A 20,940-nucleotide genomic window follows, 5' to 3' on the forward strand; every position below is an offset into this window, starting at 1 on the left:
GGAGGTTGCAGTGAGCCAACATTGCACCACCACACTCCAACCTGGGCAACAGAGCAAGACCTCATCTCAAAAAAAAACAAAACAAAACAAAACAAAAAAACACAACTTTCATCAGGTAATTCTATCAATCAGGCACCTTAACAAATCTAGAAGAAACTTGATTGCAACCACAATCCAGCTTCCCATTCGTCCTCTATTACCACTGTGATCAGTAATCAATAGTTACTGAACATGTACTAGGAATTCTAAAGTAATCTCAAATAAATAAGACTTGGGGGTTTTCTTGAGTGATAAGAGAGGCTCATGATCTAACAAAATACATGAACTATTAATTATATTTAAACTGTACTGCTGTGAAATCTAATATGGAGTACAAATATTTGAATTGCTCTCTCTGGCAATGGCCTTAAAAGACTGTAACTTGTTTAACTTTAATGTAACTACTTTATCATTAGGTATAAAACAAAACCTAGTATAGCCAAGGATTTCTCTGTAAGTCTTTGGTAAATCTAACATTCAGTATTAAGTGTTAAAGCATTAAAATATTATAAATAGCATGCCAATTTCAAAGTCCTCCAGATCTTTGATTTGTCATAAAGGTGTTTACAGCATCATAAACATAACACCTGATGTCATATATTATTAAAACTGCCATTTACTTCTAAAACAGATTTGACCTATGGTGACTGAACTCTGAAAAACCAGGAAGAGGCTGGCAGTTGGAGAAAAGCAGATCTGTCACATTATTTATTCAACTCCAGTTCAGACTGCAAGTAACTTACCCTTAACTTTTTTGCTGAAATGATCTAAATAACAAAAGCTCTATAATAAAATTGTTTTGTTTGTTTTTACAAAAACAAAGCTATATATGGTTCTCAAACATAAGTACACAAAATGGAGCCCAACTGGTGTAGGAGAAACATCTAGAAAGCAAGTTAAAAATGTGGAAACTAATGAATCCCTAATTATCCTAAATTCAAAGTCTGGGTCAAAGTCCTATAATCTGCACTTTTAAAGTCTCACTGATGATTCTGACTACGTCAGTCTGGAAACCAGTTTTTTTTGTTTGTTTGTTTGTTAATAATCTCAGTTACCCCCATACATACAAGTTTTCGATTCTCTAGGATCTATTCTCTGGTTAAGAAACACACAGACCTGGCCCAGTGGCTCAGGCCTATAATACCAACACTTTGGGAGGCTGAGATGGGAGGATCACTTGAGGTCAGGAGTTCGTTGCCTGGGCAACATAATGAGACCCTGTTTCCACAGAAAGTTAAAAATTTAGCCAGGTATGGTGGCATGCACCTGCAGTCCCAGCTACTTGGGAGGCTGAGGTAGAGGTAGGAAGATCACTTGAGCCCAGAAGGTCAAGGATGTAGTAAGCTGTGATAGTGCCACTGCACTCCAGGCCATGCGACAGGGCAAGACCCCATCTCTAAAACAAAGGGGGGATAAAAAAAGACAGACACACACCCACACACACACACACACACACACACAAATTTGGCTATCCCTAGTGAAAGCTGTCATCTATTCCTCGGAAATAAGAGCATAATAGGTAAATGCATTATTACTACTCAGTTTGGCTGATTTCAAATCTTGAGCCTAACCAATTACTAGCTGTGTAACTTTGGGCATGTTACTTAACCTCTCTGCCCCTCAGTTTCTTCATCTCTAAATCAGAGATTTAAAATCATACTTCCTAGCCAGACAAGGTGGCTCATGCCTGTAATCCCAGCACTTTGATAAGCTGAGGCGGGAGTCAGGAGGTTGAGACCATCCTGGCCAACATGGTGAAACCTCGTGTCTACTAAAAAAAAATACAAAAATTAGCCAGGTGTGGTGGCACATGCCTGTAGTCCCAGCTACTTGGGAGGCTGAGGCAGGAGAACCGCTTGAACTCAGGACGTGGAGGTTACAGTGAGCCGAGATCATGCCACTGCACTATAGCCTTGGTGACAGAGCGAGACTCCATCTCAAAAAAAAAAAATAAAATAAAATAAAATAAAATCATACTTCCCCATGGGGCTGTTATGAGAATTAAATAATTGAACATGTACAAAACATCTAGAACAGGACTTAAACAGTAACAAGGGTTCAATAAACATTAGCATATTTTCATTATTATCATTGTTATTATTTAATACAGGAAAGAAAGGAGACAGAACTGAACTGGAATAGTCAAACATTTCAAAGAGCAAAGGATACATGAGTGTTCCTTGAGGGAGAGATAGGGCTTTAGGGATGGTAAGAATAAACAAAAGTAGTATGCAAAAAGAAAAAAAAGACTAAGGACTTCAGGGTTCAAAATTGGCATTCTGGACTATAAACTTAAGTTATAATAAATGAGCCCATTTATATGGAACTTGAAAACCAACCAGAGAAATTAAGTAATAATTCAAAAGATAATGGGAAGCTCATACAGTTCTTAAATAAGGCAGTAATATATTAAATAGCGGTTTCTAAAATTATTGCCTAGTCAAGATGCTAGCCTGAGGATAAGGAACCAGTCTGAAGGAGGATAAGCCATTCAAGAATTTTGGAAACACTTTCATCTGCTAAAATATCAAAGAATCATTCAGAGAACTGGACACCAAATAAACAGAATCTTCCAGAATAGATAGAGGTACAGATAAACAAAACAGAGACGTCTACCCTAAAAAGATCAAAACAACCATTTGTAGGATATTTGCAAGTGAGTAGCATAAAGATACTTCAAAGGAATGACCAAAATCATGAAAATTACACATGTAACACGATAGCTAGCTAGCTAGCTAGCTAGATACAATTTCTTTCTCCAGAACATTTCTAAGGGGTCCTAGTTAAGGGACAAAACATTTGTTTTCTAAAGGACATTTGTCCTCCACTACTGTTTTCTCAGAAGAAAAATACTTTCAGAACAAACATACTCATAGTCTGCTCTGGCTAGTGTTATACAACCTTACTAAATCTCTTAATTTTACCACTTCCAAAAGTTAATATCCCAGAAATCATTTGAAAAATATTGGGCTGTTAATTAGATCTCAATGGAACTGAATCACAACACTTAAATCCCTTCCAATCAATGGTAAACAGCATTGAATTGTTAATGTCATTACAATAACTACTTTCTCTTTTCTTCTATTAAAATTTAGCCAGGACAATTATCATGAAGTACAGTGGTCATTGTTAAATCAATTTCTGGACTTTGGGGAAAAAAATGCTTAACAATTCACAGAATTCAAATAACAAGTGTTGCAAATTCTTCTCTAATTCAGAACTCTTCTCATCATATTTAACATTTACAGCAACACACTAAAGGGAAATTCCTCCTTCCCTCACCTTTACCACAAAAAATATAAACATCCCTGGCATCCTTACTCTTTTTGTTATTATAGTTACCAACACATACACTCTACTGCTCACACTGGGCTAAAATGAGTAACTACCTTGTGCCACACATTAGTATACTTTCGCAATGCCTGACTCATCATGCTACAGAATACTCTATAAACCTACCTGATTTCAGTTAACTTCCATTAGCTAATAAAGGTTGATAATAAAAACACACTGAGGCTCATAAGGGTGAAATTTGTCATTCCTCGGACCATAGTGAACACCTCATAATGGTCAGTCTCCTTGTCACATCATATAAAAGGAGGTAGAGAAGACTGGAATTCAAAACCATACATACAGTTGACCCTTGAACAACACAGATTTGAACTGCACGGGTCTACTTACGGGCAGATTTTTTTTCAATAAAAGTTACACCAAGTGTGCCCACCTCTCCTGCTTTCTCCTGCTTCCCTTCCACCTCCACCTATTCTACCTCTGCCATCCCCTGAGACAGCAAGAACAACCCTTCCTCTTCTTCTTCTTTCTCAGCCTACTCAAAGTGAAGATGACAAGAATGAAGACCTTTATGACGACTCCCTTCCACTTAATGAATAGTACATGTATTTTCTCTTCCTTATGATTTTTAAATAATGTTTTCTCTAGCTTATTTTATTGTAAGAATACAGTATTTAATATGTATAACACACAAAATTTGCCTTAATCAATTTTTTATATTATGGGTAAGGCTTCTGGTCAACAGTAGGCTATCAGTAGCTAAGTTCTGGGGAAGTCAAAAGTTATAACATGGATTTTTGACTGCACAGGGGGTTGGTGCCCCTAAACCCTGTGTTGTTCAAGGGTCGACTGTGTATCAGCCTACTGAGCAGACTCCAAAGGTAACAACTTTGAATCTATTAAATGTGATTTGCTTAATTTTCCAAAAAGTCTACGACGGGGCACTATGCCAAAAACACAAAATCTTTTGCCACGTAATTGGGAGTAACAGGTTAAGATACAGAGGAAGTTAGTTTGGAAATGGGAAACAAATGATAGAGATAATTACTAATAAAAGCTCTGGATGAAAGAATTCAGAAAATGGCATCTCTAAGAAATTAAATGGTATCATTTAAAGAAGAGCAGCATGTTTTTATTTCCTAGATTCCCTTGCAAAATGGAAAACAAACCACTTAAAAACACAAAAAATCCTTTGTAAAATACTTGTGACCGAGCCCTGTAAAAAGAAAACAGGTGGAAACCGGCCTATCTGATTGGAAATGATCAAGGTCTGTTGAAACTCAGGCTAGCATACTGTGAGCACGAGTGTCTCTATAAAGATGGCAATATCAGTCAAAATTACAAATGTACACACTCTGACTCAGCAATTCCATTTCAAGCAATTTATGTGACAAATATACATACATACACACACATATCAGCAAAACTTAAATTCAACGTCAGTAAAAGCAAAAAGACTAGAAAAAAATCTAAATGTTTACATATATATATACACACACACACGAGCAAAACTTACACTTTGGTGTCAGTGAAAGCACAAGACTAGAAAAAATCTAACTGTCTATCAATAGGAACTGATTTAAAAAATTATGACAAATCCAAACACAGTGAGGCAGTAGAATAGGAATGAAGATATATTTACTGATGTTGGGTTCAGTGAACAAAACGCCAAAAAAATAAGTATTTCTGTTAAGCATACTATTTGTGTTAAAAGGAGGGTGTGGAGGAGATATACCTATACAGATTATCTCTGGAAGTATACTACTAACACAGGTTGCTTCCAGGAAGAGGAAATGAACAGTAGGGCACCAGGAGACATTTCCCCCTATATGCTCGTGTATCTTTTAAATTTCGAACCATATGAATGTCTTACCTAAAGAAAATTAGGCCGGGTACAGTGACTCATGCCTATAATCCCAGCACTTTGGGAGGCTGAAGTAGATGGATCACAAGGTCAGGAGTTCGAGACCAGCCTGGCCAACATGGTGAAACCTCATCTCTAATAAAAATATGAAAAAATTAGCCAGGCGTGGTGGCGAATGCCTGTAATTCCAGCTACTCAGGAGGCTGAGGCAGAGAATTGCTTGAACCCAGGAGGCAGAGGTTGCAGTGAGCCAAGATCACGCCACTACACTCCAGCCTGGCCGACAGTGAGACTACATCTCAAAAAAAAAAAAAAAGAAAAGAAAAAGAAAAAGTAAAGAAACTTTAAAAGGGAAGAGAGCTTGTGAAGGCTTAATCAAGAAGATTTCTTAAGTAACAAATCTGAAACGCTGCAGACTTTTAAAAATGTCCTCCTTATTTTCTTCTCTCATCTTTTTCTTTCTCATTCCCTCCTATTAACTTTTCCAGTTCATTTTACTCTCCTCTATTTATACCTATTAGGGACATTTACTACAACTGCTTAGCCCAGTTGGGAGCCCGGTTACTAAATGTCAACAAGGTTGGTGAACTTTGTTTTAGTAATTATCATAAAAAATGGGTGACAACATCAGCTATAAAAGAAATCTAAGTATTTACAGAAGGGTTGATAACTACACTTAAACAACGGGAAAGAAAAAAATAAGAAAGAAGGTGAAGGAATAAGGGAATACTCATTCAATATTCTCTGCTTTGTTCATTCTTAGTTTATTACCTTTTTAAAAAACCTCTTAATAAAAACAAAGTATGCTAGAAAAGTGATTTTTCCCTCTCTGTTAATTAAGGAACCAAACCTGCATTCTCAACAAGACTACACAGTGGCCCAACACACAGAATACCTAAAGAATCAGTAGACACTATGGTCACTGCTCTTTAGTTATTTAATGTTTTCTCTTTTCATTCCCATTAGGTCATTTATTTGCAAATAGATCCACATATTGTTATTTCACATGCTAATATCTAGTTTTGTCAAATTTTATATCAAATACTCAATATATTTTGCATCTCAGATACTGAAATAAAGGCCTAGAGTCTCATCTACCAAAGCTGAAACATAATTATCTCTCATAAGATGTCAAAGTAATAACTCCTTTTTTGTCTAAAGCAACGTTTGCTTCTAGAAATAACTTAATAATAACTGATTTGTCCTCCATACAGTTGTAACTGGGGGAAAAAGACATAACTGGTCCTGTGGTACAGGGGAATCTGGGTAAGAACTACTGCTAACAGGATGTCACAGAGAAAGACCACTGCTCAACTGTGTATTCAAATGTAGTGTGACTAGCAACTATCATAAAGAAAAGCTCTTTGCCTCAAAAATTCTAAAAAAAATTGAAAACTCATAGGCTCCAAATTATTAATAACAATCATATCTACCTATACAATACTTTTTAATTTACAAAGCATTCCCATACATCAAAGAAAATCAGAAGCTCAAATTAATGAACTGATTTTCAAGCTAATATTTAAATCCAGGTCATTCCAATATATAGCTGTACATTATCTATTGTCCATCTATTCTTAAGTAGGTAGATATATCTAACTCATGAGTAGATGAATAGGTTATACGAAAATGTTCTTTCCCAAGGTCTAAAGTGCTATTTTTTTCTTTCTTTTTTTTTTTGAGACAGGGTCTGGTTCTGTCGCACACACCGGAGTACAATGGCATGATTACAGCTCACTGTAACCTTGAACTCTTGGTATCAAGTAATCCTCCTACCCTGTCCTCCCCAAATGCTGAGATTACAGGTGTGAGCCACTGCACCCAGCCTAACCCTACAGCGTTTTTCTCCATCAAGATACAAAAGTCCTGCCTACCAGTAACATTTCTCTTAATAACTTTTCAAAATGCCCAACATTTACTAAAATCAAATAAGCCCCTATTTTCTAAAACTACTAATTTTCAATTTAAAAAATATAAGATTTTCATTTCTTTACAAATCATAGAGCGGAAAAATTTATCCAGAATTATACTGAGATTCCTAGCATTTGTGACCACAAAACATATAAAACTACCACATGGGAAAAGACAGGTCTCTGAACCTTACACAAAAAGTAATTAATATTTTTAAAGTAAAGTGAACACACATATGAAATATACATCATATAGTCGTACAAACTAATTTTCTAACTTGGCATAATGACAGGGTAGCTGGGAGGGAATATAAAAGAAAATACTCGAGCTTAAAATTAACAATGGGCCCATTTATTCAAGGTAGGATGGCTCTCTCATTTCAGCTTGAAAGGACTGAAAGTCTTTCTGTCTTCCTCTAGGAGGGAAACTCTGCAGCTGGCAGGTCTGGAGAATCACTCAACTATATTCACAGCTTTACTTGGAGTCAAGCGATGGCAAGAAAAGTCTTCATCTTCACTATGCACTGGACAACACGGAGAAATGCTGACTTTGAGGTGTTTAAATTTCATCCTTTGAGCATCAGTTCAATTAACTTCTCCTAGAGGAAACCAACCCCCATGAACAATAGATTTACACCCACTGAAACTGAGAAACACTTATCAGAATCTGTCATTTCATAGAATATTGACTTGTGACAGGTCTTACAACACTGTCTAGTTCTACCGCACTGTGCTTATTTCTTTTCCATCCAACCTTTGTACTCCCCACTTTGTATCTTCTTCAGTGGCTTCTAGGAAGTATTACTATAACTACTGAATCAATGAATTCACAGCAAAGTGTTTCACAATTCTGTCTTTCTTTGTTCTGTGTTAGACTCCCAAACAGGGCTCCATAATCCAAGCAATGATAAGTTTCTTCTGCTTTTCAAATCCAATTAGAATTTTGTCCAAGCTTATAACAATTTATCCTCCCCTAACTCTTGAGAATCAAAGTCATTGTTATTTAGATGTTAAAAAGTTTGACCTAATTCTTATCTCTTAAAGAAACATCTAAAATGTGTTTACAGAGAATTGGGAGACCATCTTCAGGTAATCCAAATATTGACAGTGAAGAAAAGAGACCAAACATAATGAGAAAGTAACACACAGCAGAGTATTTCAACTTTAGGATATAACAACTTAAAAGATGTTACTCACAAATATATAATCTTTCTTATAATTCCATCATGAAGAGTATCAACTGGCCAAAATGTAGCCTTGAATTATCCAACAAGTCTCCTATTTCTTGTTATAAAATACACTGGCAAAACTCAACAAACCCACACTGCTACAATGAAACCCATCCTCACATTCCATGGCTTCAGGGCAATTCCATAAATACAGGGTCATAAAAAGACAGTCTGCAAACTTATGTAGCCAGCACTCCATTTTAAGGATCGGAAATTAAATGACATGTGATCATCCAGCTACAGCAACCTGAGGATCTTTTTAAAAAGCTAGTAGGAACTGCCAATCTTATCTTAGAAATCCACCCACAAAACAGTACACAAAATTCATACAATACAGATGATGAAGAAATTTGAGTACAACGTGAAAATGTTATAGCTTGTAATGTTTTAGGACACAAGTTGTATTCAGCATATTCACGTGCTGATACAACAAAATCTAAAGAAAATGGAATGTTCAAGTCCCTGCTAGTGGCTTATTTATCTCAAAACACAATTCGATACACCAGAGCTCCAATGTTACAAAGGAATGTAAATGACCCTTTGGAGTTCAACATAATAATACCTAATCAGAGGACAAATTGTAGTTTTGAACTCTAAAGATGCAGATTCCTAGCTAAGTACAAACTTCTGATTTTTTTTTCCTTTCTTAATTTTAATGGACAGTAAGTTAAAAAAAAAAAAAACATAACTGCTATGTTCCCTACAACTATGGGGGTTAAATACTTAATGTTTTAAGTCTCTAAATAGTTTTCTTTTTAAAGTTTATAATATTATTATAAAAGATAATTGAGAGACTGCCAGACCTTGCTAGGAATTTCATATGCATTATTAAAGTAAGTGAATCATTAAATTACATGTTTTAAGCACACTTTCAGGTTTTAATTGTTTCTTGATACTATTAATTAAATAACCCAATGACCAGTAATATCCCAGTAATTTTACATAATTAAGGCAGAAAAAGTATAACCAAAGAACTAATTGAGAGTAAGTTAAAAATTTATAACATTAACAATCTTACCACAATATAAATTAGTTATTAAACACAAACCTTTATTAGGCAATGTTACCAGGCATATTTAAACCACACAAGGGGTTAAAAATAACTATAATGAAAGGCCAAGAGCCTAGCAGCCCAATTGAGCCAACATTCCCTTCTCTCCTCCCCCTCCCCTTCCAATCCTCTCCAGTCCAGAATGAATTGCATGCCCCACTGCACAAGGCCCAAAAAGGTCACAGTAGATGGCAGAGACTTTTGTAAGAGAACAGAAATAACTCAGCAGCTTTGTTACCATAGTCTCTTTTAATCAGTATGTTCAAAATCCTTTAATTAGCACTCTGTCTACACAAGGAAAGCATTTCTTCTGTGCCAGGGGAGGGCACGTATGTATGTACACAGTGTTCTGTTGTATCAGCATCACAACATGGAGCTAGTACCTCAAACTGTCTGCCAGGAAACTGAAGCACATGAAACTTTTTTAAAGGCACGGTACCACAAAATTCACATACATACTCTATTTGCATTTCTATTACCACACAACAAAGTGATAATTAAGTTTGGCTCATTTAGGTGTCAATTTGTTTCTGAACTTTTTTTCTGCTAAAAAGTAAGCATTTAAACTAAATAATAACTTGATTTAGATAACTAAAGTAGAATATTTAAAATATAAAATGCTAACAAAACATAAAAACCAATAATAAAGATTGCTTCTGTTCCCATAATAGATCATCAGTAGAAGGAATAAAATACCAACTCACTCAAACAGGAATAAATCACATGACACATTTTCGCATGGATGCTTTACATTTAAAATTTCATCCAACCATGAAAGGTGTTAAAACTTGCAGGCTGGATTATACATACATATTTCCTTATAAAATCTAATTAACTGAAATCAAGGCAGAAATTGATGATAAATTAAAGATACCTTCAAAAAATCCACAGCCAAGAAACAAAGGAAACTCCATTAGTAAAATGGGATCTGCAGTATTTTAATGAGGATAGTTAGGCATTAAAAACTTATTTTTAATCTTTCAAAATGAAGTTGGATACACATATAAGATGCAGAAGTATGTGTGTGTATATATATTTATACATACATGTATATTATTAACCAAAATGACAATCTTCTAAATATCTGATTAAAGAAACAACCTAACTAAATTTAAGGTAAAGTGAATTATTAAAGAGGCAGCACAGCATAACTGCTGGAAAGCCAGCTCTTCCATACCAGCCATGTGAGCTCACAGCACAGTTATATACAATGGGAATAATATCACTATTTTGTAGGTTGGTATGGTAATTAAATGAGATGATGCATTCATAACACTTGATAAAAATCCAAAAGTTTGTTGGTAAGACTGGCACAAAAATAGTATTTTCATGCATTGCACAAAAGTGTAAACTGGCACAACCTTTCAAAATGATATAGATACATATATTCACATATATATGTATGTACTTATATTTGGTATTCACTGCACCACTGTAACAGTAATATGGAAATGACATAAATACTCTTCAGTAGGGGATTGGTTAAATGTCACTTTCCCTATAAAAGAAAACTATACAGTTGTTTAAAAACACACACACACCTCCTTATATATTAATAGAGAATGATCTCCAGGGTGAATTATTGCAAAAAAAGCAAAGTATAAAACAGTGTGGGCCAGGTGTGGTGGCTCACGCCTGTAATCCTAGCACTTTGGGAGGCCGAGGTGGGCAGATTACCTGAGGTCAGGAGTTCGAGACCAGCCTGACCAACATAGAGAAACCTTGTCTCTATCAAAAATACAAAATTAGCCAGGTGTGGTGGCACATGCCTGTAATCCCAGCTACTCAGGAGGCTGAGGCAGGAGAACTGCTTGAACCCGGGAGGTAGAAGTTGTGGTGACCCGAGATTAAGTCATTGCACTCCAGCCTGGGCAACACAGCAAAACTTCATCTCAAAAAAAAAAAACAAAAAAAAACAGTGTGTATAATATGCTACCATTTGAGTAAAAGAAGAGTGGAAATTCATATTTATGTGAATCTGCAAAAACAAACCTTTTAGAAACTTATATAAGTAATTAATAGTAATAATTACCTACTGGTGATGAAAGCGAAACAGTACCTGACATACAGTCAAGTCTCAATAAATAGAAGCTGTAATTACTCCTCTCATTAGTGCTATCATCATCATCATGAAAACACATCCTTAAAATATATACACAGAATACATTCAAACTAAATCCATGAGGTAAAAAAACAAATCTCAATTATTCATAGGCTGACTATCTAGTTGGAGCTCTAAGTCCTTCATTTCCTCTTCAAGGGTAAGTAGCTTTTGGCCAACTTACCGTTGGCTATCACCTCCACTAGAAAGTGAGCTGAGGAAATAATTCCAAAACAATCATTTTATTCAATTTTGATCAACAGTTTTTAATAAACAGCTTTTGGAACTGAAAGAGATTATTAAAATCCCATAGCACGACCTTCGAAAATTATATATGAAAAAACTAAGATTCAGAGAATTCCCCAAATTAGGGACAGCTCAAAAATTTACAGTCTGTTCCTAGTTAAATGCTTTTTCCATTGTATTATTGATAACATGGGGGAAAACAGAAAAGAAGTTAAATTGAAATCAGTTATCCTTGCTAAATCCACTCCCCTCATCCTTTATTATAGATAACCAAATTTGCCAAGATCACATCCCAGGAACAATGACAGTAAGTAGAGTACAGGTCAACGGAGAACTAAACAACTCAGCCCGAGGACTAAGCACTGAATGAACATCTATAACAAAATCTGTAAAGTTTACTTACACTAGAGATTGTCAGAGGCATGTTGAAATCCTTGCCGCCTTGCAGCCGGAAACCCCAAGGAGCTGGGCCAACAAGTGACACACTGTAGTTGCTCATGGTTCTAATGGCTCAAAGTCCAATGACAGAAAATGAAATATGCTGTGAAAGAAAATCAGATGATTAGCAAAAATGTTCACTTGAAACCCTAGAACATAAATTATGTTTAGTATTTTGTTGGGGGGCTGAGAGGATATAGAAAATAAGTCTCAATTAAGTTCTTCATTAATTTCAGTTTAAGAACAGCAATCTGTGAGCTAATATTAAAATTTCTACACTCATGGCAATTTCCATGGTCTAAAAATTCCGTATCAGAATACATTTCTAGATACTTAACCTGTTTCACAACTTGCTACAATCCAATTTTGCAGCTTCTTGCCTGCAAACTTTAACTCAAAGTACTTTATAATACTTCACTAATGTAGCAAGATTTTATTTCAGGTTGAATTCAAAATGATTTTCTCCTTCCCTCCACTTCATGTATTCTTGTGTCTGTAATTGACAAGAGTCTTTCAACCGCACTTACTTAAATTCTAAGTTACTCCAACATGTGAAAGAGACTGCAAACCAGTAGGCTCCCATTCATGCTTTCCAAATACTAAATTATTTACAATGAGAAGCTGTTTTTCAATGCACAAAACTATTCTCTCCAATCAAGAACTACAACTTGTATTTCCTCTTATAGGGACATGGTATTTTCCACACTTAAAGTGATATCTACTTTTCCTTCAGATAGTCAAAGATAGGCAATACTCTAGTACAGTGATATGTCAGTCACAATCTGCTTTTTATTTTATACACACACCTCACCAGGCAGAGAGTAAGCATTTGCTACTCTGTGAATAAGATTATGACTAAATACGGCAGAAGTGCAGGGTTAACCTTAATGCATTCAAATGGAATTGGCAGTTTAGAAAAGAACCAGTGCTTCGGTGCTTTCTTTTGCCTGTTTTGCTGTGTGTGCGTGATGACTCTCCTAGTAGCACTTTCATATAATTTTTAAAAAGCAAAAAAAAAAAAAAAAAACTTCGAGTTTCCTATTGGTTGTTATAATGGCAGGAGAGGAATGAAGTTTTATTTTGTTTTAATGGAATACTAAGAAACAATAATTCTCTCTCTTTAAGAAATATTAAAAACATAACAGATATGTAATTTTATAATTTTAAAAACATGCTTCCTTGGAAAAATCTAAGCTATTCAACCAAATCACCACCTAATATTACCTGTCTTAAAATTTTTTCAACCCATTCAGATTTCTAGCCCATCACCCCAAATTCATAGTCGCAGATGTAGATATTTGAGCCATAGGTATATTTAAAGCAAACATTCCTTCTTCTCACAAAGGGAAAATGGGGCAAAAGTTTCAAATAAACCTGGTTTTTAAAGAAAAATTATGTCAGGGAAAATAAAAATTACAGAAAATTGTATCAGAAACCGAAACAGCTTTTCTACTGGCGTGGTAGTATACTGAACTACAAGGCAACAACACATTACTCAAGCATTGAAGTAACAGGCACAGAGCACTAAAAAAGATCCAAAGGCCAAACCGGAAGTCAAACTGTATATATAGGTGAAAAACTACTAGTGGGAAGCTAATAATGAGCCACACATCATTCAATTGCTTTCCCGCTATAAAAAGAGAAGATTTTCAGAAAACTAATAGAAGGACTGTCCTGATATTGACACAATACAAATCAGAAGCGTGTAAAACCACTGATATTTCACAGCCAACCTGCCCTCCTTTATTAATCTTTAACTTGTGTCTGGGGAAGGATATGAAAGTTAGGCTCAACTTCCTCTGACCCCATTCTTCCCTACGAGAAAATGTATTTCATTTAGATTATCAACCCATGTACATGCAACTTCCCTTTACTTGGGAATTCCCTTCCTAACTTCTCTCATTTGTTATTAAAATTCCTAGCACTGGCAAGGTCACAGCCACACTACAAAACCAGTGTCATTTCATTTTTAGTCACTGTTCGTTCATTTCTAGATCCTTCTTCTGCTAGCTTCATTTGGAATTCATTTGGCTTAAAACAGTCTGTGCCCCAAGCAATGGCAATATTTTTATTGGCCTTTCCAAGACTCCTCCAACTGGTTATTAGTGCCCAAGCCCTTCCTCAAATACCAAGCAGGCAGGAAATAGCAGCATACTCTTTCAAACACGTAGAAAAGGTTGGAATTTCTGTATAGTTATGGATTTTCTTTTAGGAAAAGTCTAAACAATGTCTTTGCTCTAGTACTAGGGAAGGAAGCTTGGTATTTCCCATACTTGTATCTCAGCTCCTTTAGTGGGGGGGGGGGGGGGGGGGGAGAACTCAAGATGAACTACAGAGAGTGACCAAAAAAAGGCCTGAAATTAAAGAGAAATATCTTGAGATTCTCTTTCCCCGCAATGGAGAGAGAATGTAGGTAGAGCTGAAGAACTAAAGCCACAGGCACAGGATGAAAGCAGCCGACAGGACAGTTTTCCAGGAGCGATTCACGCCTAGCCTTGTTTGCCAAATAAGGCTACCGAACGGGCCGTTTCCGTGGCAGGCGGGTTCAGACGTCCTCCCCGTCAGGAAGGCGGACTTGGGATAGGATCTGGCGATCACACCCTAAATCTGCCCTGCCCAGCGCCGCCACGAATTTTCTTTCCAAGCTCTGCCCTGTCCACACGCCCTTCCTTTTTCCACTTATTGTCAAACGCACCGAAGGCACAGTCTTACAAAAACCCCAACAAGTACTCAAGTGTTAACAAAACTCGTGTTCATGACAGATGTGTTTTTTAAACAAGCTTTATTTCTGGACGCGCAGAAGTTTCCTCCAAACAGGTTACACAAAACTGTAAATATCTGGGAGAGAAATAAATGCTTCTCAGTAGCCTGAGAGCAAAGAAAAACTAACACGCCTTTTCCGTTGAGTCCCGCTTCCTACCCTCCAAGAGCCTGGCGCAGGACGGGGCACCCAGACGCCACGGTGGTGCCCGGCGACGCCGGCAGCCGGGTGGGTGGGAGCGGCAGTGCCCGGGAGCCAGTCCTCGCCGGCCCTCACTACCCCCGGGCGCCCTCCCGCGTCCCCGTCTCCGCTACGCTGGTCCTGGTCGGCCCAGGCTGCGGGGATCCCAGGGCTCGCCCTCTGGCCTCACGCGGACTCCAGCGCTGCCCTTTCCCGGGCGCTCCTTTTCCCAAGCCGCTCTCCCACCTCAACCGCTCCGCGCCCAGAAAGCACCTGAGGAGCCATCCCTGCGCGAGGAGCGCTCCCTTCTCGTCCCCAACCTGGCTTCCCTCCTCGCGCTCGGCGCACAGCGGCCGGTTCTTTCCCTCTTCCCTCCCGAGATCCGAGAGGCGCATCGCCGGCCGGCCGCCACTCACCTCGGGTCCGGCGCGGAGCTGCCTCCGCCTCAGACAAGGGCTGACAAGTGACTCGCGGTGCGGGCGCCGTCCCCACCGCCCGCGGGAACTTCCGCCTCCTGGCTCTCCCTCGCCCCACCCCCGGCCCGGGACACGCCCCTCCGCTCCCGGTCACGCCTCTGGGCCCTTCCTAGCAGAGCCGCGCCAGGGCGGGGAAGGCGGCGGCGGAGCCGGGCGCACGGGCTTGCTGGGGCTGGCTGAAGCAGCTGCGGAAAGACAATTGCGCTACCGAGTTTCGGTGGGAGTAGTCGTAGCGGATTTTGAGCGCCACCTGGCAAAGGTCTAAGGCTCCGCGCGTCCGTTTTGTAGTGGGTGCATTTTTCTCTCCAGAAATTTGAATTGGCAAGCAGTTGTTCTGCCTAAAAATAGAAGGGGACTTTGGATAAATCTCTATCTATGCAAGTTCAGTGGTTACTGCCTGCGTTTGTTTGTTTGTTTGTTTGTTTGTTTATTTATTTTTGAAAGAGCTTTACATGCTCTGAAAAGTGCAGACCCAGAAGTTTACCTGTCAGGAAGATGAAAACCGGTAACCCTAACAGATGGAAGTTAACACATCACACCAGAAGACAGTGATAACAGCGGCCAAAAGTGATTCAACCACTGTATCTTCAGTTTATTTTTCTAAATCCAAATCAATAGTCCACCTTCCAGCCTTCTATAGGGTTGCTTGATACGCCTGAGGAATTCATTCATCAGAAAACTTGAATAATGTTCCGTGAACATACGGAAAGTAACTAGACTCTTACACTATGAATTGGCTTATAAAACGTGAAAAGGACAATTCTTAACCAAGGAGCATATAAAGCAAGGATGAACTTAATGAGGTCTGTGAGTCCCCCGGCCCCCGGAAGTGCAAGCAAAATTCTAAAGGTGAAGATCCAAAGCTGCTCTTTCCCTAACGGTAGCCACTGGCCACATGTGGCTATCAAACAGTTGAAATGTAGCTACCGTAACTGAGACCATGATTTTTTTTGTTTTACGTAATTTTAAGTAATTTAACATTTAAAACTGAAGCAGGGTAACATTTCTTTACTTTTTTTTTTTTTTTTTTTTGAGATGGAATCTTGCTCTGTCTCCCAGGCTGGAGTCAGTGGTGCGATCTCGGCCCCACTCCACCTCCCGGGTTCAAGCGATTCCCCTGCCTCAGCCTCCTGAGTAGCTGGGATTACAGGCGTGCGCCACCAAGCCCGGCCAATTTTTTGTATTTTTAGTAGAGATGGGGTTTCACCATGTTGGCCAGCCTGATCTCGAACTCCTGACCTCACGTGACCAACCTGCCTCGGCCCCCCCAAAGTGCTCGGATTAGGGGCGTAAGCCACCGCGCCAGGCCGTTAACATTTCTTTTAAGCACTACATTTAAGGACTAAAGTGAAGTGAAATGTAGGACTACATTTCACTTTACCGTTGAAAATGTAATGCCCAAATTGAAATACATTGAAAGTATAAAATGCACACTGGATTTTAGAAGACTTGGTATGAAAAAAAATGTAAAATGCCTCAATAATTTTTATATTGATTATATGCTGAAATCATCATATTTTACGTTTGGTTAAATGATACATGATTATGACCCGGCTCGGTGGCTATCGCCTATAATCCCAGCACTTTGGGAGGCTGACGCGGGTGGGTCAGCTGAGGGCAGTAGTTCAAGATCAGCCTGACCAACATGGTGAAACCCTGTCTCTACTAAAAATACAAAAATTAGCTGGGCGGTGGTGCATGCCTGTTATCCCAGCTACTTGGGAGGCTGAGGCAGGAGAATCACTTGAACCTGGGAGGTGGAGATTGCAGTGAGCTGAGACTGTGCCACTGCACTCCAGCCTGGGCAACAGAGCAAGACTCCGCATCCAAAAAAAAAAAAGTAATAATAATAAGATTTGATTAAAATTAATTTCACCTTTTTTTTAAAAATGTGACTACTAGATAATTTAAAATTACTTATGTGAGCAGGGTGCAGTGGCTGACACCTATAATCAGCCTTTGGGAGGCTGAGGTGAGAGGATGGCTTGAGGGCAGGAGTTTGAGGTTACCCTGGGCAACATAGCAAGACCCATCTCTACAAAAAATTCAAAAAATTAGCTGGGCATACGCCTGTAGTCCCACGTCCCAGCTATTCATATTGCTGAGCCCAGAAGTTCAAGGCTGCAATGAACTATGATCTTGCCTTTGCACTCCAGCCTGGGTGACAAAGCAAGATCCTGTCTCTAAAAAAAAAAATAAGTAAAATTACATATGTGCTTTACATTATATTTTCATTGGACAGCACCAGTCCATAGCTTTCACCACATTTTTCAAAAGATGGCTTTGGGGAAAAGTATTTCCTAGTGTGAGAGCTGATTTAGAGAGTCTCATATATGTTATCATGTTTGACATCTCACCCAAAAATAAAAAAAAAACAATAGCTAACATTTACAAATACCTACCATGTGCTATGAAATGTGGTAGTCCTTACAATAACTTTATAAAATGAATGCCATCCTCATTTATAGATAATAAAATTTAGGTTGCAAGCAATTACAGCTTGCGCCAGTTCCACAGGGCCATGGCTCGAGTTAACCTCTAGGAGTCCCAACTCTGCCCCTCCTCTTCTGTTTGCTGTTGATACAGTTAAATTGAGCTTGGATCAAAAAAGATTAATTTAAATACATCAACTGCAGATAGCCTATGGAGTTATCACCGGAGGAAAAGCCTCTTGAGGTGATGAGGAAGAGTTGAGAATGGGCAGACTGTTGCTTACTTATGCAAATTCTACTTTACCCCACAATTGCTAGCCTGTCTCTGAAACTCCTCCTACTACTGCAGTTTAAATCCTGGGCTATACAGTAAATTAACCAAATTAAGGTGTCTTTCGTAGACTGATATTTATCCAAGTGTCCTCTAAAGGACCGATTGCATAAAAATGACATGGACAGCTGGTTAAAATTGCATTTTCCTGGGTCCCCTCTGGACTCAGAATCCTTGTAGATGAGCCCTTGGAATATTTTTAACAAACACTCCCTCCCCACCTCCAGGTAATTATTAAACTGCAATGCTTAAAAACTACTTCCCTAGAGATAGTGCTGTGTCTCTGGTTTACTGTGAACTGTGCTCAGGTAAGAACCATGCATTACAGATGGCAGCAACTTATCTCAGTTTCCTCATCTTAAAGGAAATGATAATTGTAAATAACCTTGTGAGATTATCATGAGGAATAGAGATAATATATATAAAACACTGCACAGCATGCTTGGCACCAAGTAAGGATTAAATAAATGGTAGCCATATGAAAACTTCCCTAACCAATTGATTAGATTTATTTATGTATTATAAAAAACAAGTAGAGAACTTTGACATTCATTATGCAAGTACTATGTTCTTAGTGTCCTATGTACATTATTCTACTTAATTCTTACAACTATATAAAGTAGATGTTTTTTCAAAGGAAGAAATAGAAACTTGGAGATTAAGAAATTTAACCAAGGGCACACAACTAATCAGTGATGGTAGCAGAGCAAAAGGTCTGAGTCCAAAAACCATGTTATTTTCATCGCAACACACTGTCTCTTGGTAAATTCAGTAAGCCATCCAGCTCAAAGACCTGAGGAAGATGGAATGTTTTCGAAACTAACACTGCTGAGGGCCATAGAGGTGTAAGCCATACCAAATTATGGAAATAAAATAACTGCTGAGTAATTTGTATATAAGGGAAGATGAAACTCCTGAGCCACTTCCAGGAGGGCATGTGCCTTAACTTGTTTTATAACAAATTGCCACGGGGCCATTCTCACTCCCCTTGTCTGTTTCCTTCATAACTAACATTTATGAAATGGTAGGCCATGTTTGAAGGACAGCCTGTGACTACAGACGATCAGAAGTTACTGGTTCATTGGGAAATCAAACCAATGTCCTTGGCCTCATTAACGCTACAGGGCTAAGTAATGAGGCACTGAACACAAAGGAAACCATATGAAAAGTTTCATTTTATCGTAACCAGGAAAAGAAAATCTGGGGGGTGGGGAGCGGGCGGGAGGAGATCAAAAGATTAACTTATTTAGCAAAAAGAGTTTTTAAGAATATTCCATCTAAACACAGTATTTACCTAAGCACATAAATGTTTTCTCTAACATTTTATTATCCAATCTATGACTCAGAACCTCTTGTAGCACTTCAAAAATAACAGAAACTTAATTACAACATGGCATGGCTGTGACAAGTTTTTACAGTTGCACCCAATAAACTATAAAGTGCCAGTCTTTTTAAAGTTCCTATATTACTATGTCAATTTATCTTTTAAGTCCTAATCCTGGAAGGTAAATAAACCACTCATGAGCATTTAAAGTTTAAAATCTAGAATGGAAAGGAAGCATTAACTATTCTAATAACTAAAGAAACATTTCATAATTTAGGGAGAAAAGATAGAAGGCACAGTGTCATTCTAAAGTTTACTAAAGAAACCTGGGAGAAGGGCAGAACTAAATCAGGCACGGAGAGAGTGGAAAGGAGAAATGGATGAGAAAGACTGTAAGAGCAGATCCATGAAGCCTAGGGCAACTGAGTAAATGTGTAATTGAGGAAGAAGGCAAAGTTTAAACTAGTCTCAGGGATTCAAGTCTCAGTTTGGTGGGTGGTATTCATAACTGATATTGATTGAATGAAGAGGAGCAAGGAACTATGCATTTTACTGGCAGTTTCTAGTAAGAAAAAAAAAGGCAATTGGTTGGTTAGTGAGGGGTATAAATAAAGAAGGATACATAGGGTGGACACTGAAAAAAGGTATCAGAGAGTCCCAAACTTGAGATTTCAGAAGTAAAGGAATATTCCTCATAAGATGTTTTACTCAAATAAAGTCAGTTCACTGAGGAGTCTGGTGAGTGGCTGAGAGGATAGAGAATATGTGGGAATAATTTTGGAGATGAGATGGAAACTAACATGCGTGTCAATAATTGTAAAAATCTGTTATGTGAAGACATTACAGTAACCCCTCCCTTATCTTCAGAAGACACATTTCAAGACCCCCAGTAGACACGTATAACCAGAATAGTACCTAACCCTACATATACTATGCATGAGTTTCCTTTTCCTTCATAATTTCATGCATCTTAGTAACATCAGCACACAATTTTTTTATTTCCTTATTAAGTCGGGAACTTTCACCTTTTCACTTGAAGAAAGCGGTTTATGGTTTCTCTTTGGTATGTCTGAAATGCCAGCATCACTGCTCTTATGCTTTGGGGCCACTGTGAAGTAAAATAAGGATTACTTGAACATAAGCACTGCCATACAGGGACAGTAGAACTAATAACCAAGATGGCTGCTAAGTGACTAACAGCGTGGGTAGTCTATGCAGCATGAATATGCTGGACAAAGGAATGATTCATGTCCTGGGTGGGATGGAG

General features: G+C 38.2%; 2 protein-coding genes and 1 long non-coding RNA gene across 19 annotated transcripts in view; 1 reads left to right on the top strand and 2 right to left on the bottom strand.

The window, feature by feature from the left end:
* LOC105479611 (PDZ and LIM domain 5) overlaps window positions 1-20,940 on the bottom strand; it is a 217,707-nt gene that overhangs the window by 194,090 nt on the left and 2,677 nt on the right. For 9 of the 17 annotated variants that reach the window (XM_011737649.3, XM_011737652.3, XM_011737647.3 and 6 more), the window contains exons 1-2: window positions 15,527-15,674; window positions 12,135-12,272 (exon numbers count right to left, since the gene is read on the bottom strand). In XM_011737649.3, the coding sequence (XP_011735951.2) occupies window positions 12,135-12,230 (96 nt within the window). In that variant the 5' untranslated portion in view covers window positions 12,231-12,272; window positions 15,527-15,674. The other 8 variants (XM_011737639.3, XM_011737638.3, XM_011737635.3 and 5 more) reach the window with 5 other exon arrangements.
* On the top strand, window positions 679-12,130 carry LOC139362369 (uncharacterized). The gene is made up of 3 exons (XR_011621164.1): window positions 679-773; window positions 7,525-7,659; window positions 11,998-12,130. It is a non-coding gene; the product is annotated as an uncharacterized lncRNA (long non-coding RNA).
* Window positions 10,962-11,236, bottom strand: LOC139362121 (protein GVQW1-like; the record flags this gene model as incomplete). The annotated part of the gene is made up of 1 exon (XM_071092640.1): window positions 10,962-11,236. A coding segment is annotated over one exon (273 nt), but the record flags the coding sequence as incomplete, so codon positions are not given.

Source organism: Macaca nemestrina, chromosome 3, assembly GCF_043159975.1.
Source record: "Macaca nemestrina isolate mMacNem1 chromosome 3, mMacNem.hap1, whole genome shotgun sequence".
NCBI classification, from domain to species: Eukaryota; Metazoa; Chordata; class Mammalia; order Primates; family Cercopithecidae; genus Macaca; species Macaca nemestrina.